General features: G+C 37.5%; 1 protein-coding gene across 1 annotated transcript in view; it reads left to right on the top strand.

Annotated features, from left to right (window-relative positions):
• LOC136856930 (galactose mutarotase) overlaps positions 1-16,960 on the top strand; it is a 141,333-nt gene that overhangs the window by 71,876 nt on the left and 52,497 nt on the right. The window contains exon 5 of the mRNA XM_067135193.2: positions 3,215-3,302. Coding sequence (XP_066991294.1) covers positions 3,215-3,302 — 88 coding nt within the window. The remainder of the gene's footprint in view (positions 1-3,214; positions 3,303-16,960) is intronic.

Raw genomic sequence — 16,960 nt, 5'->3', positions numbered from 1 at the left:
TCAGCTTCGTATGAAACCATTTGAAATTTTAAATGAATGATATAGCAGTTTGAAAGGGTGTACAATATTGGCTTTGCATACCAAAATTAATTCAAATTGAGCCATGTACTTTTCGTCTACAGAAACTTTTATGCAATTTTTCGTCGTGTGTTTACATGGCCTGCAGCAATAAATTTGTAGCCTTATTGCACCTTATTTAAACTATTAATAACCGAAATAAGTACTTTACTGCGAAGAGAAAGAGCATTAGAATTAACATTTACCATAATTATTTTCATTCCTTTCCATCATAATAAACAGTAATTCCTAAAACTATTGAGAAATATCAAATGAATTTAGACTGTACATAAAAGTTCAATTAACCACACAATGAAAAACTGAAAGGCATCAATAAATGAATACATACAATAACATTAATCAAATTTCATGTTTTATCTGCCATAAAAACAAATTTTTGAGTTTTATTTTAAACTTTATATTTTCCTACTAGGGTGGACTATTCTCTGGAATCAGCCTAATATATATTATGAATAAACATTACGCTTCCCATGTTACATACATGTCAGTTGTATAAATCGTAACTGGTATTATGAAATTTCCTTATGAACCATATTGAATATAGTTGTAGATGGGAGTTGCATTTTGCTTTGCCTTTTATGGATCTGCAAACTCTTGAGAAAGAAAACTGCAGTACATTATAGTTATCCATTGGTAAACAGTAGAGTGGAGAGATGCATCCCAAATCTATGCAATGTTTGTCCCTGTGCCTTTGACAGAGAAGGCTAAAAGGAAACTGCCTCCATTTAAGAACAAATTGTATGTCAGAATTTCCAAATCTATTGGAATGAAACACATTCTTCCTGTAGCTTAGCCCAACAGAATTTTAGCATTGCACTAACCAGCAGTAGCATTTAGATTGTGAAGAATATTAGAATTGATCTAACTTTTATGTCTATCTTGTGATGTGGCATGCGTGAAGGAAGAAGAGAGTTAAGAAAACTAAATGTACTGCATCATAAACATCATCACATTCTGCAGTCAGTTCTCATCATCATCATGATCATCATATGCAGTTTCCAGCTGTTGGCCAGGTCTGCTTGGATCTACCTGCCTCTCTTGGTCTTCCTCTCGGTCAGTTTGTCCATACCATCCTGTTCTGTAGTGGCTCTTCTTTTACTATATCTCTAACCTTCTCATTTCTCACCTTATCCATTCTTGTCACTCCTATCCTGCTTCTCAGAAATTTCATTTCACTTGTCTGTATTCTATTCACGGCTCTCTGCCTCATTACTCAAGTTTCTGCTGCATATGTCAGAATAGGTATATAGTATGTCCTGTATATGAGGGACATCCTTGCTCCAAACCAGGCTTCTGGCACTTTTCAGGAATGCTCCTGCTTGTCTTACACGCTCGATTATTTCCTTACCATTTCTTCCGCTTTCCTCTATGATACTTCCCAGGTACTTGAAACTCTCTACCTTCCTAAGCTGTACCCCTCCAAGCATTACCCCTCTCATAGTTCTCTCCTTCTTTCTAGTTGTGATCACTTTCTCACTCTTTTGGCATTAAATTTCTTTCCATATTGTTTCACCTCCTCTTCCCATGCATCTAACTGCTCCTGGATATCTTCTTCCTTTTCTCCCCAGACTAACAAGTTATCTGCAAACATCATCACTTTAATTTTTCCTTCCCCAATTTTCCTTGCCACTTTTGTCATTAGCGTGTCCATTACTACAATGAAGAGCAAAGGTGACAGAGCACTTCCTTGTCTTAATCCACTTTTTTGCTCAAACCAGTCTGTTCTCTCTTCTCCTACTTTCACACATCTGACACTTCCATGGTACATCTCCCTCACTCTTTCTATTGTTTGCTTCTCGACACCTTTCATCTGTAAGGCTCTCATACGTTATTTCTGCACACATGATCATATGCCTTCTCAAAGTCCAAGAAGAGAGTCATTTTGAATGTACATTATTTCGTCACTTTTTAGAATGTTCAGAACCTGTTAGTTGGTGATGTTCATTTGTCCTGCTACTGTCCGAGAAGGAATTGTATTCTCATTTGGATGCAAAAAAGAAAATTAAATAATGTACAATATTTTTTAGAATTTGGTTTTATGAAATCCCAATGCAATTTTGGTCTATTTCTCAATTGCTGAACTTTAGAAGACATTCACCATAGCTGGGCTCTAACACCATCAATCCTTTTTGGTTTAAAAATCTTAATGTTGGGCAACAGAGTAGAGTGATTTAAAATTGACTGAACAGGGGTCGGGAACAATGGAGATATAAAATCCTTCTGCTGCTGACATTGAAAGTCGTTAGAAATGATTCAGAATTTCAGCAGCTAATTTGGCTGTCATTTTCAATTTTCTGCCATTTGTATGTAGATTTCTGAGATCTTTCCTAAGTCCATACCTTCATTCATGTTGCAACTCCTTTCAGCATCTCAGTAAATTCAAATAGTAATACAGAATTCTTGTATTTGCTTTCAGTGTCATAATTTGAACAAATAGACAGCAACCAGTCTATAATGTAGCCCAAACAATATGACAATCACGCTTGTCTGTTGGCTTCAATTCTGGCTGCACATTGGTGAGGTGCTCTACCGTATCTTATTTTAGGTTCGTTGGCTGGCATAGACGGTTTTGCTAGTATGGCGACTGGCAAAAATCTTTATTTCAGCGAGCGAATTCATTGCAATACGTATCTCCATCTCTATATTATTCTGTGCTTGTTGATAACCACCTACAGCAAAGCTTGACACGTAATTTTCTTTAAAAAGTACCAAATTCTTGGTTGTAAGAGTTTCATTGTATTTTTCTTGTAAAGGGGGGACAATAAAATATATCTAGTAAAAATTTCAGCTGCTGAAACATTCTTGTTTCAATATCGCTGTGAATGATAGATGAAATAAGGATTTTATATATATAGATCTTTTCCTTACACATTCTTCATATTGTCTACTGCTGAAAAGCTTAGTCTCCTTGATAATCTCTCTTCATCCATTCATCCAAGTTTATGTTTTTTATGAGAAGTTCCTATTGTTGTTCCCATCTGTTTGTCAAGCTATTGTTCATGCTGCTTTAAGTTTTTAATTGAATGCACTTTGAACTATCAAATAAAATGTAAATGCCCCCTTAATTTATTTAATTTATTTCATCAGTATGAATTTTTGCTAACTGAATGAAATATTTTTCTTTTTTTCTTTTTAGGGCAGTGGTGCAGAAGGTCTGTTTGAACATCGTGTTTCCATTAATGCTGACAAATACACAAGGACAGATGGGACAAACATACCAAATGGTAAGAAGTAGGTCCAATATTTTGTGTGGAAAAATGGTTTTGTTATTCTTATTGCTGGGCTCAGTGGCTCAGGCGGTTGAGGCTCTGGCCTTCTGACCCTAACTTGGCAGGTCCGATCCTGGCTCAGTCTGGTTGTATTTGAAGGTGCTCAAATACGTCAGCCTCTTGTTGGTTGATTTACTGGCACATAAAAGAACTCCTGCGGGACTTCATTCTAACACCTCAGCATCTCCAAAAACCGTAAAAGTAGTTAGTGGGACGTGAAGCTAATGACATAATTATTTATTATTGTTATTCATATTGAATATTGTTTCATCTTTCAGTAACTTCCTCAACCAGCAATACTGCGCTTTTACTCCAAATAGAACTTATGATTCCTACGTCATTGGCATTTGGTCTTGGAAGAACTACTAACGAGGTAAACTAATGAAAATTAATAAACAGCTGCTAGGAGCTTTACGTCGCACCGACACAGATAGGTCTTATGGCGACGATGGGATAGGTAAGGCCTAGGAGTTGGAAGGAAGCGGCCGTGGCCTTAATTAAGGTACAGCCCCAGCAATTAATAAACAGAGCAGTGACCTACTCTGTATGGAGAACACACAAAAAGAATGTTGTTGTTCTTTGAGTCATTAGTCATAGACTGGTTTGATGCAGTTCTCCATGCCATCTTATCCTGTGGTAACCTTTTCAATTCTACATAACTACTACATCCTACATCTACTCTTGTCATATTCATACCTTGGTCTACTCCTACTGTTTTTACCACCTACACTTCCCTCTCAAACACTAACTGAACAAGTTCTGAGATGTGTTCTATCGTTCTGTCTCTTCTTCTCGTCAAATTTAGCCAAATCAATCTCCTTTCACCAATTCAATTCAGTATCTCTTTATTCGTGATTCAATCTACCTATCTCACCGTCAGCATTCTTCTACAGAGGTGCCAGCTATTACAGATTGTCTGTAACTATTACGGATTTCACCTCACAATTACGGTCAAAGGGAGAAATTATTACGGAAAAGCTGACATCAGCAAAAAATAATTTTCTACGGAAAAAAGGAAAACGGCTCGAAAGGATTGAACATTTCTCCTAAATCGTCTTTGTTTCAGTGCGTGTGCGTTGGCAACGATAGTTATTCGATCGTGACTTCCTTTTGCTGCCCATAAGCATTGTAAAATTAATTGTGAATGAAGGAGTTCAGACACTGCTCTTCTCCACTATAAATCTTTCAATAATGTTGTATTTGCTGTGTTAAGTGTACCTGACAGTTGACAGAAAGATTGAGAAAGAAGTGAGGCCTACATTAAGCATATCTGCATTGGGATTGCTTATGGTTCAGAAGAAGAAAATGTCATCACAGTGGGAAAGATGCTTCAAGAAAAACTACACTGAAAAGCAGCTGGTGCGTGAGAAAGAAGCTACAAGGAATGTTTTTTCACAGAACTAACAAGTTGTGAGCGAATGTTATTGTGTAATATGATATAATTTTGAATAGGTTGCTAGAGGGAAGGGCAAAAGGGGTGTCATTATTGAGAAGGGAGGGGTATGCTTTGGACTTCAAATTTTTCTCGGAGGCGGAGGGCGATTACTGATAATCCACTTCAAAGGTTGGCACATCTGCTTCTATAACGTCACATTTCAAAAGCTTCTATTCTCTTTCTTTCTGAGCTAGTTATCATCCATGTTTCACTTCCATACCTTGTCACGCTCCATATGAAAGTCTTCAAAAACATCTTTCAAATTTGTACATCAGTGTTCAAAGTGAGCAAATTTCTTTTCTTAACCCATTCGCCTCACATTTAAATACCATAGGAGTTCACTAAGAAATCACATTTAAATACCGCTCTACGGCCGTTGTCATCACACTATTATTTAGAAAATCATACAAAACCAACCAGTAAATATTCCTTTCTGAAAATTTGCATGCATGATAACGAAGTAATAAACTTACTAATGCCGCTATTTTAATACGTTTGCTGGGTGTGTTACACCTCAAAACATTCTTCTAAGTAAAGAGCTACGCCACATATTTTGCCCTGCCAGCAACTTTCGCTTCTTTTACCCCTGCTGTAGCACACAGCACACCTTCTTGTGACTTTTGATTTCTTCTCTGTAGGGGGAATACGCATGGGAAAGTGGGCCCATGATTTAGCTTGTAATCTGGTTGGGGTGGTGCTCGCTGAAGGTCGACCTCAAACCGAGAACTCCGGGAACTGAACAGTCTCTAGTAGCTGCTGTGCAATACTAGTTCGGAAGTCCGTGTAGCTTGTCTTTCTGTTAGCAGCAATCTTGTGATACACAGTGAAGGAATTGAAAATACACATATCTAAGAGGTAAAAGAATATTTTCCTATACCCTTTCACTGTGCGCCGCATGACGGGGAACAGAGCTGTAACGTGATCCTGAAGGTCAACCCCACCCATCCCCTTCTGATATTCAAGGCCACACTTGGGCTTTATCACTTCTTCCCTCGGGGTTTGTCCTCTCTTTTGTCTGTGTTTGCCTGTCCCTGTCATGTCAGCTGATTTGTGTTTAGTGGTGAGAAAGGCAAACATCCGTGTTATCTTTCGACTTTACACACAACATACTGTTGGCAGTCCACGTCTCATAGTCTCCACGTTTTAGTTTCGTCTTACTGATATCGCGAGGCATGCCTTTCGGTTCTGTCTAACAGTTCCAATTACATTCATCTGCTTGTCGTGTAGCCTTTTGAATAAATCTGGGGAAGAATACCAGTTATCTAAAAACAATGTATGTCCTCGGCCTAACAAGGGTTCACACATGTTGAGCACAACGTTTGTACTTGCTGGCAGACTTGGATCCGTTACATCATCACCTACATAAATTTTGAAAGACAGACAGTAGCCAGAACTTGATTCACAAATTTTGTAAATTTTTATTCCAAACCTAGAATGTTTAGACCTATTACACTGGACATATGAAAGGCGGCCTCTGAATTTCATTAGACTTTCATCTAGAGCAATGTTCTGTGAAGGAACATGTAATTATGAAAATTTGGAGCAGAAATGTTGTATTATAGGCCTAATCTTTCTTAGTTTGTCACTACTATCGATTTGTTCATCGTCAACAAAATGTAAATATCATGAAATTATAATAAATCTTCCCCTGCTCATGGTTTCATGAAAAATAGGAGTGTTTATACACCTGTTTTTACTCCAGTATAACTGTATTCTTGACTTTCGCACTTGTGACATTAGTATAACTAATGCAAAATATGCCCTAAATTCGTCGGCTGTAGTCTCAAACCATTTGTCATCGTCTTTCAACTTCCTTCTGTCAGGATTGCTCAACTGTTTTGCTGCACATGAATTTGTCTCGACAGATATTTTGTCAAACAAAGGGTTCATGTATTCACAAAAAACTGAGAGTTCAGATAGTGGCTGCATTTCAAATTTTTTCAGTAAGTTTTCACTAACCCCACTGTATTCACTAAACTTATGTACAACAGGTTTATTGTCACTTTTGTCCAGTTCCAGTCAGTCAAGTTAGTCTGTGCCGAAAGACTCGGCGCACCGTCGTTATTTGCATCACTTTCTGCGTCATCAGAACTATTATACACATCGCTAGTACTTGAACTAAGGACTTCAGAGTCTATTTCGTCGTCACAAATCACTGCCTTCAATATCACTCTCTAAAACACTATCTATTAACTTCCGTATTCCTTCCTCATCAACACCAGCACATCTGCTTGACGCCATGATGGCAACTGACAAGAGCGAAATTATATGAAAAAAGATTATCTCTCGTTCCGGAAGTGTGTGAGAACCTGGTGAAAAGGAAAAAACTGAAGCCACATGTGTAAACTTCAGCTCAGAATGCATACAAGTTGCATCTGTGGGTTAGTGACTGAACTACATGGATTGATGTACAGCTGTGCATCGCCGCGAGCAGAGCTCGTCATTTGATTCATATGCCACGAATAACTATGACGAGCTAGGGTCGTCAAATGATGCGATTGGGTTAAGGAAGCCTTCCTTGCTTATGCTAGTCTGCATTTTATATCCTCCTTACTCTTCTGCCATCGTTAGTTATTTTAGTACTTCAGTGACGGTAGTTGTATTCATCTACTTCCTTTAAGAATTCCTTTCCAAATCTAATATTTCCTGCATCAACTGACTCCATTACTTTTGTTTAGGACATTTATTTTCATCTTGTACTCCTTCTCCAAGACTGTCCATATTATTCAGCAATTTCTCCAGATCTTCTGCAGACTCAGATAAAATAACAATATCATTGGCAAATCTCAGGGTTTTGATTTCCTCTCCTTGGATTGTGATTCCCTTTACGAATTCCCCTTTGATTTCCTTTGCCGCCTGTTTTATATAAACATTGAAAGGGGGGGAGGACAGACTGCAGCGTTGTCTCTCTCCTTTCTGGATTGCTGCTTCTTTTCCAAAGACCTCGATTTTTATCACTGCAGACTGATTTTTGTACAGATTGTAGATAATTCTTCTTTCCCGATCACCTTCAGAATAAATAAACCTTAATGAGCATTAATGAAAATGTAAGTATGCTGATGTGTATTTAATGTATGGAATATTTGAAAATATTGTCATGTTGTACTCTGTTGGCCATTAAAATTGCAACGCCAGGAAAGATACGTCTAATCAATCCGACACGTGCAGAATGTGTAGATTATGAGAGGACAATGATACAATTAGATTGATTACTGACACAAAATAACAGATCATAATATGCATCTATTATGCTCTTGGGAATTTATAAAGGACAATAGTACAGAGAACTAGTGTTACATAGAAGTAATATGTATGTTCATCATTCATGAGCACTGACAGTTAATTGTGCTCTTTTATAAAATATGGCACCCATACCAGTTGGTCTCTGGCTTCAGTGATGTCAGAACTGTGGCATATTGAGATAATGGATAATTTTTCTGAGACATTGTTGCTCACATTGGACAGATTGTGGTCATGGTTATGCAGATCCAGCAATAATGAGTTATTGATGGACTCAGCAAGTGAGGAGTCCCTGTAGGTCTTGTCGTATGACCATGACATCCTTCATGGCATCATCATCATCATCATCATCATCATCATCATCATCATCATCATCATCATCATCATCATCATCAGTCACCACTGATCTGCATTTAGGGCAGTCACCCAGGTAGCAGATTCCCTATCTGTTGTTTAACTGGTCTTTTCTTAAATAATTGCAAAGAACTTGGAAATTTATAAAACATCTCCCTTGGTAAATTATTCCAGTCCCCTTCTTAGAAACTAATATTTGCCCTAACTTGTCCTCTTGAATTCCAACTTTATCTTCATAATGTGTGATCTTTTCTACTTTTAAAAACACTACTCAAACTTATTTGTCTACTAATGTCATTCCATGCCATCTCTCCACTGACAGCTCAGAATATACCACTTACTGCAAGTTATAAATTTCATTGTTGTTCTTTATTGACTTGAATATTCAGAACATATAGAGAGTTGAGGATTTTCACCCAATCAATACAATTTTTATTCACTTAGCAATTAATTATATTTTTAAAAATAAGCTGTATATGTTTCATCTCTTAGAAGACATCTTCAGCTGCTTCATAGAGTTCAAATTAAAATAAACATAACAAACATTGACAACGATCTAGTATAGTTACAAGAGACTAGAATTTCCCGATCATTTATGTCTTATACAGTTTTACCATGTGGCGTGGCAGATAAATAATACAGTAACGTGGTAGATAAATTAACACGGTAACCCCTCACTGTGCACTGAAATAAATTTTAACACACCGTGCGAATACCGACAGTGACGCCCAGAATAATTCAAACAATAAATTATAACACAGTGTCACTACGACCCTAAATAGCAAACATGTAAAAGAACAGAAATGGAATGGTACACACAAGGAGAACATCTTGGTGGAATGATAAAGGGAAAGAAGTCATAATGAAAAGGAATAAAGCCAAAAACGTTCTTGATGTGGCTAAGTTTGACAGAAGAATTAATAGCGACCGAATAGACAACAATAAATTGGAAGAGATGGCAAAGTAATATAGATACAGGAAGTTGGAAATCAAGAGAATTGTACGGGAAGAAAAAGAGAAAAGTTGGAAAGAATTTACAACTAAACTGGAAGAAGACAGTAAAAGGAATATGAAAATGATATATGGAATAGTAAAAAGTAAAAGATCAGATAAAGAAGCAATTACAGCTCTGGAGACAGCAGATGGGAATATAGTTTGCAATATGAAAGATATCACGGATACAATGGGACAGTATTTTGACAAGCTCCTAAATGGCCCTAATGAGATCTCTGTTGATGATGTAGGACAGAAAACAATAGAGGAAAATATCCCAATTACATGGACAGAAGTAGAGCAAGCTCTCCATAGGATGAGAAGTGGTAAGTCAGCAGGAGCTGATGAAGTTGCAGCCAACATGATTAAAGCTGCTGGTCTGCCAGGAATACAGTGGCTGTCTAGAGTTCTCAGAACAATATGGAAGGATAACAAAATACCTGAAGATTGGACAAAAGGGGTGGTAGTTCCTGTCTTTAAGAAAGGGAGTAGAAGGAAAATTGAAAATTACAGAGGCATTCCCCTCTTATCACACGGCTTTAAAATTATGGAGAAGATCATTGAAGCCAGAGTAAGGGATATACTAGAGCCTATCTTAGAAGAGGAACAACATGGCTTTAGGGCTGGAAGAAGCACAACAGATCTGATATTTGCTTTGAGGATGTTGGCAGAGAAACACTGCGAAAGAGGAAAAGACCTAATTATTGTGTTCATGGACCTTGAAAAGGCATATGATAATGTTCCTAAATCAACTATTTGGAAAAGTCTTAGAAACTTGGTGTACCGGGGTACCTTATCAGGAAGATCCAAATGCTATATACTAATTGCAAAAGCTATGTCAGTATTGGAGATGGTCACTCTGAATGGTTCAATGCAACCAAAGGAGTACAACACCTCTTCTATTCATAGCAGTTATGGATACCATTTTAAAGGAACTAAGAGGAAAAGGTAATAAAGATCTTCAGGCTCTGGTGTTTGCAGATGATGTGGCAATATGGGATGAAACAGAGGAGGTAATGCAAAATAATCTGAATGCATGGTGTAAGAAGTTTGATGATTATGGTATGAAATTGAACCCATCAAAAACAGTAGCATAGAAAATCAGCAGACATAATACAGAATGCAACATAAAAATACAGGACCACCAAGTTGAAGTAGTACACCAATTCAGTTATTTAGGAAGCATAATGGCTATTAATAATAGAGCTGAGATAGAAATAACAAACAGAGTAACCAAAGGCTCTAACTTTTACAGTATCGTTAGACTCCTACTGTGGGATGTGAAGGCCCCACAAAGAACAGAAATGACCCTGTACAAGTCATATTTCATTCCCATCCTTACATATTCTTTGGACACCTGCACACTAACATCAAAGGATTGTAGTAGGATTCAAGCCTGTGAAATGAAATTTCTTAGAACTGCCCTCCAAAAGACACGACTTGATCACGGAAAAATGATGATATCCGATCCAACCTAGGTCTAAATGAATCGATGGAGGAAAGTCTTAGGTCATCTGGACTTAAATGGTTTGGGCATGTTAAACGAATGAATAGTACAAGGTTACCATGTGCTTATTTGGAAAAGATAACAACAGGTAGAAGACCAGCTGGAAGACCAAGAAGAAGATGGATGGACCAACAGAGGGAAGATGTGGAGAGAAGAGGATGGAATTGGGAATCTGTCATGGACAACAAAATCTTTTTGAATAGGCAACTTTGTAAGACGCTCATTTTCAAACACTATACCCGCCTCACTGGAAGGGCAAACCGATGATGATGACACGCAAGGAGAAGCAACAAGAAGTAACTTACCTCTTTTCAGATTAAATTAGTGAATAGTTCTGAAAAGTTATCATGGAAGGATGACACCTAATTTTGAAATAGTAAAATTTAATAAACAACAGTATATTACAATATGTTTTATAAAACCAACAAGATTAAATAATATTTTTTTAAAAGATCAATAGCCTAACTGAAGAAGAAAGGAAGTGGTTGTTTTAATAATTAAAAGATAATTGACAAGGATCCATGTAGAAATGTATGTATGTATGTATGTATGTATGTATGTATGTATGTATGTATGTATTTATTGGGACCTTTCCCACCATCCCCCATGACTCATGGGACCATGTGACAACAAACCAACCCTTTCGGGTCACGAACACATGGGACCATGCTCCACGGAAGTCGGTAGTCAAGGGACCTTTTCGGCCTGTGCCAATTTCCCCTCATTGGGATTGTATCAGAAACCCATTCACATGAGAAGTCATCGGCCATGCAGCACAGCAAGGTCAATGCTACTCTCCCGTTCCTGAGGTCTGAACCCCGGCTACTCAGGGTCGACTATTTAACAGATACTGAGAAAGCAAACCTATTTAGTAGGGAATTTAGAGATTCATTAGATGATTGTCAAGAGTTGGAAACCGAAACAGAAGATAGAGAGGGAGAGAGACAGAGGGAAACAAGAAGCTTCTCATTCACAAACGAAGATATTTTCAGAGAAATCCAACTGCTTCAGCAAGGAAAAGCAGCAGGAAGTGATCAAATTACTGGGGAGGTATTAAAGACAATGGGGTGGTACATAGTGCCTTATTTAAAATTTCTCTTTGACTATGTCATAAATAATAGTGTAATACCAAAGGAATGGAAGGAATCTATAATAATACCAATTTATAAAGGAAAGGGTGATAAAAGGAAACCAGAGAACTACAGACCAATCAGCCTGACCAGTATAGTTTGTAAAATTCTGGAGAGTTTAATATCGAAGTACATCAGCGGGATATGTGATGATAAAAATTGGTTCATGAGGAGACAGTATGGATTTAGAAAGAAATTTTCTTGTGAGGCACAACTGGTGGGATTTCAGCAGGACATATCAGATCAGTTGGATTCAGGAGGTCAGTTAGATTGCATAGCCATAGATCTTTCCAAAGCCTTTGATAGAGTGGAACATGGAATATTATTAAAGAAATTGGAGGGAATAGGATTGGACGTAAGGGTTACACGTTGGATAAAAGCATTTCTAAATTCAAGGGTTCAGAAAGTCAAAATAGGAAATAATGTATCTCAGGAAGAGAAAGTTTGGAAGGGAATTGCACAGGGTAGTATAATCGGTCCGTTACTTTTCTTAATATACGCAAATGATTTAGGGAACAATATAACATCAAAAATAAGATTGTATGCAGATGACATAATTGTTTATAGAGAAATAAACAACATTGAGGATTGTTCAGAATTACAAAGGGACCTTGAAAGTATCCAACAATGGGTTGAAGAAAATAATATGAAGGTTAATGGAGGCAAATCAACTGTTACAACTTTTACAAACAGGAGCTTTAAAACTGAATTTGAATATACTTTGGATGAGGTAGTTATCCCAAAAGATGGCAAGTGCAAATACTTAGGTGTGAGATTTGAAAGTAATTTGCACTGGAAGGGTCATATTGATGACAATGTTGGGAAAGCATACAGATCATTACATGTCATAATGAGGCTACTTAAAGGATCCAACAAAGAATTAAAAGAAAAAAGTTACTTGAGTATGGTTCGTCCATTATTGGAATATGCAAACAGTGTTTGGGATCCTCACCAAGAATACCTAATAAAAGAAATAGATAGTGTGCAGAGGAAAGCAGCAAGATTTGTAACAGGGGATTTCAGGAGAAAGAGTAGTGTATCAGAAATGTTAAAGGAACTTGGGTGGGAAACTTTAAGAAGGGAGAAAACTAGACTTATAGGATTATATAGAGCCTATACCGGAGAAGAAGCATGGGGAGATATCCGTGAGAGGCTTCAGTTGGAAAATAATTATATCGGCAGGACTGACCACAAATATAAAATTAGAAGGAATTTTAGCAGAGGCGATTGGGGTAAATTTTCATTCATTGGGAAGGGTGTGAAGGAGTGGAACAGTTTACCAGGGGTAGTGTTTGATCCTTTTCCAAAATCTGTACAGATATTCAAGAAGAGAATAAACAGCAACAGAGAAAATAAATGAAGTGTTAGAGGGCATTCAACCAGTGCAGGTTATTGTAAATAAAAAAATGTGTGTGAATAAATTAATTCCATCCCCTGGTCTGAGGAGTTTGGACAGCCAAAGTAGGGGACTGCCTGTAGGGGTGAAGTACAGTGGGGACTTCGAGGGCCCTGGGACCGCTACGGTAGCTGTGAAGGCCCTTCAGGAACTCTGAAAAGTGGTGGCAAAAGGGGCTCTGGTTAAGACGCAGCAGGTCGTTATGCTACTTAGGATCCAGAACGGGTAAAAAAAAAAAAAAAAAAATAGTAAATAAATAAATGCAATGTAAATATTAATGTTATACCAGTTGTATAGTATCATTTGAAGTAATTCCACATACTGTATATCAGTTGACTATATTTGTAAGTAGTACAGGAGATATTATAAGTAGAATTTTGTAAACAATATAAATTTATTAAGGATGAGCTGTGTGTTTAATAGAAAACATTGTTAGCGTAAATTGTATAATATTGTATTATAGGAAAAATTTTCTTCTCTTGTTAATTTAATATTTAGTGCTTGACAATAATGTATTTTAGTGTACCATTTGCCACCGAGGTAGACACCTCATTTGCAAATAAAGAGATTTTGATTTGAAGACTGTCCGCGGCATGTAAATGCTATAAAACTTAAACTATCTTACAGGCTTACAATGAACGGAAGAGGTTTTTGGATGCTTGTTTTTCGGTATAGATAGGCACGAAATAGTTTCAAACAATTTACTAATCACTCGGGGAAATATTTACAACAATTACTGACATCCTGGATAACTATAATACAAGTGACATTACAAAAAAAAAAAAATGTTTTAGCAGCGGAAAAGTCCGTGCTACCATTGACGTTAGTAGTTGCCTCCACATTCCACAGGAAATCTATGTGGATGACAACGATCGCTGGTAGTGTCTCTTATACAACAAATTTTCCTTTCTGACACATACATTAATGGTTACCTTCCTCTCTATGAAATGAAGAATGTCCGAGAGGATTACACTACTTCTCCATACTTTCACATTTTATCCCATTGGATTACCTGTGTCCTACATTGTTTACAGAAATGCCACATTGGTTTATTTGTGTGCTATCCACCGGTCAAACATAAACTGTCGAGTATGACAACATAATAAAATCACCCTTCAATATTTACAAAAGCAAGCCATGTCTCTCCCAATGCGAGTATTCCTTGGGACTAAATCCCGTATTACACAATAAAAATTTAATTACACTGAAAAATTTTCCGCATTAGAATGGTCGGCTAACTTAACTCTACCGCAGGAAATATCTAAAAATCAATAAAAATAACAAAACTGGAAATAATTAAACCAAATGCTCCGACCATATCAAAAATTCATCACTTAAACGCGGAACAGAAATAGATGGTCTCAAGTCTCCCATATAAATCAAGCACTGACTTGAAACAAACTTATTACTTGCGATTACTATCAATGGACTCTCACGAAGTCTAAATTCAAATTGACATTGATTAACAATAAACAAGAACACTCCCTGAAAGAGAAACATATCAAATACATGTACAAATAAATACAAGGGCTGTAGTCATTCCGTTGTTACCCGCTGTATGAGCGAGCGGTCGATCCCTTCTGTGCTCACGTGAGGTTTGAACCTGAGACTCTGGCCGTCTCCATGCAGGGCGCTCTAATAAAAACCCTAACTTAGCTAATCGTGTCACGGACAGTGGTCAATCTCTACATTGTTCTTCGGATCAAGGCTAATGGACTGTGTGTGATGGTTACATATAATTTCTGCCTTATTTCTCACAGTAGAATGCAACATTTTAACAGAAAACACTTCCTTGGCAAGGCGAGTTCTTTTGGCTGTGTCCCTCACGGACCTCCCTCCTCGGGGCAATAAATCAAGACTCAAGTATACTTCCCTCACACCACGGCGAGAGACTATTTAACACGCTCAATGCGGCATTCACTGGGTCAATAAAATCATTCAATTGAGCTAATGCAGGGTCCACCTGCCCGAAACAACTCATATAATCATTATGACCAATAATTATTTCTCACATTAAACAGCCATATTATATCTAAAACTCCCTCATTTTGCCAGAAGTTGTAATTCCACCACTCATTTCTTCTCGTAACCTAGTTCACACTTTCATTCGCCTTTCACCGAAGGACAATGCCTCCTAATCTCTCCCGTTTGGGCCGAGATTGTGTACCTGGCAATCAAACTAGCCTGCCATTTAAATAGATCGGCATGAAATCATCGATCAAACATATACGAAAAGAAATAAAAATAATAATAATAATAAAATAATCATTAAAAAAATTAATTTAAATTATTAAAATCCTGCCAAGCGCTAAACAGAGCTTCTACACGTAACCTCACTAGTGTAGTGGGGGGGCAAGCGTTCAAACCTCAGCACAGCAATTCTCACACATCTTCAGTTACAGCCAATACTTACACTAACATGCAACAAAGTACTGATTCTACCTTTACGACAATAGTGCTGACTCTATTCCCAATCTTTCTTTTATACGGGCACTTGTTAATGACTCTGTCACTTGCTAATCCCTGCTTGACTTAAGCAATCGCTCAGGTGAGATCTACAACATTAATCTACACGATTTTCTATCCCTTTTTCCCCTTCAATTCCTTCTCAGCACTAAATAAACAAAACTATGATAACATGCAAATATAGCCACTAAAAGGGGTTCCAAATTCTATACACTGACATTGGAACACTCCCTTACCATATCTAATTAATTGAAACAAATGAATAAAGGGTCTCCCGACCATTCTAATCGGAACTAGCCTATCAAATCATATCATCAATAACCCTATCCTTACATTACTGTTATTTACAAAGGGAAATACTAGCATTGGAGTAGAAACATAACTTGGTACTCAACAGTTTGATGTCTTCGGGCCCATCCGGCGTTCCGGGGGCCCTACCCATGTTGACTTATTCCATGGCGCTGGCTCTTGGAGTCCTGGGATCTAGAAGTTCCATATGGTTTCTTGCCTAATCCATTTGAATAGTACAGGGATCACTGAAAATATATTGTAGTTTCCACAAATTTTAGAGACTTCTTATTCACACGTCACCATTCACTTCCACTACCTCGTTCCTTAGCCACCAATGGTTCCGTGTTGATGATGGCTAATTTGAGCTAGTCTACTTCAATTATGACGCAGCTAAGACGGACATTCTCAGCATTCGCATGGTTCAGATTATTTTCCCCCACATAAAGTCGTGACGCTAGTCAACTGCATTTATCCCTATCTTCTATCTAGTTTATTAGTTCGGGAACACTTCTCTCCGCCTGATAATCAGTGCAATAATCTCACCCTAAACTTTGTTCATAAATTAGCATAGATTTACACAGTTCTTCGTCAGACGTCTACCTTTCCTTTTTCGAATAGGTCTTCGAACACCATGATTCTATCCCTATCAGTTGTTCTCTTTTACAGCTACTGATTATTAGTTTACAAAAGCATTCTTCAAAAAAAGGTCTGTATACTATCGTGTAATCACTTTCTGTACAAAACCTACTTCATATTTCATGAACTTACAGTCTACCTCGCGGCCGATATATCAGGTACATC

The sequence above is a fragment of the Anabrus simplex genome, chromosome 1, assembly GCF_040414725.1.
Source record: "Anabrus simplex isolate iqAnaSimp1 chromosome 1, ASM4041472v1, whole genome shotgun sequence".
NCBI lineage: Eukaryota > Metazoa > Arthropoda > Insecta > Orthoptera > Tettigoniidae > Anabrus > Anabrus simplex.
Note: the sequence above shows the minus strand (reverse complement) of the source record. Positions and strands in the feature narration are given on the sequence as shown.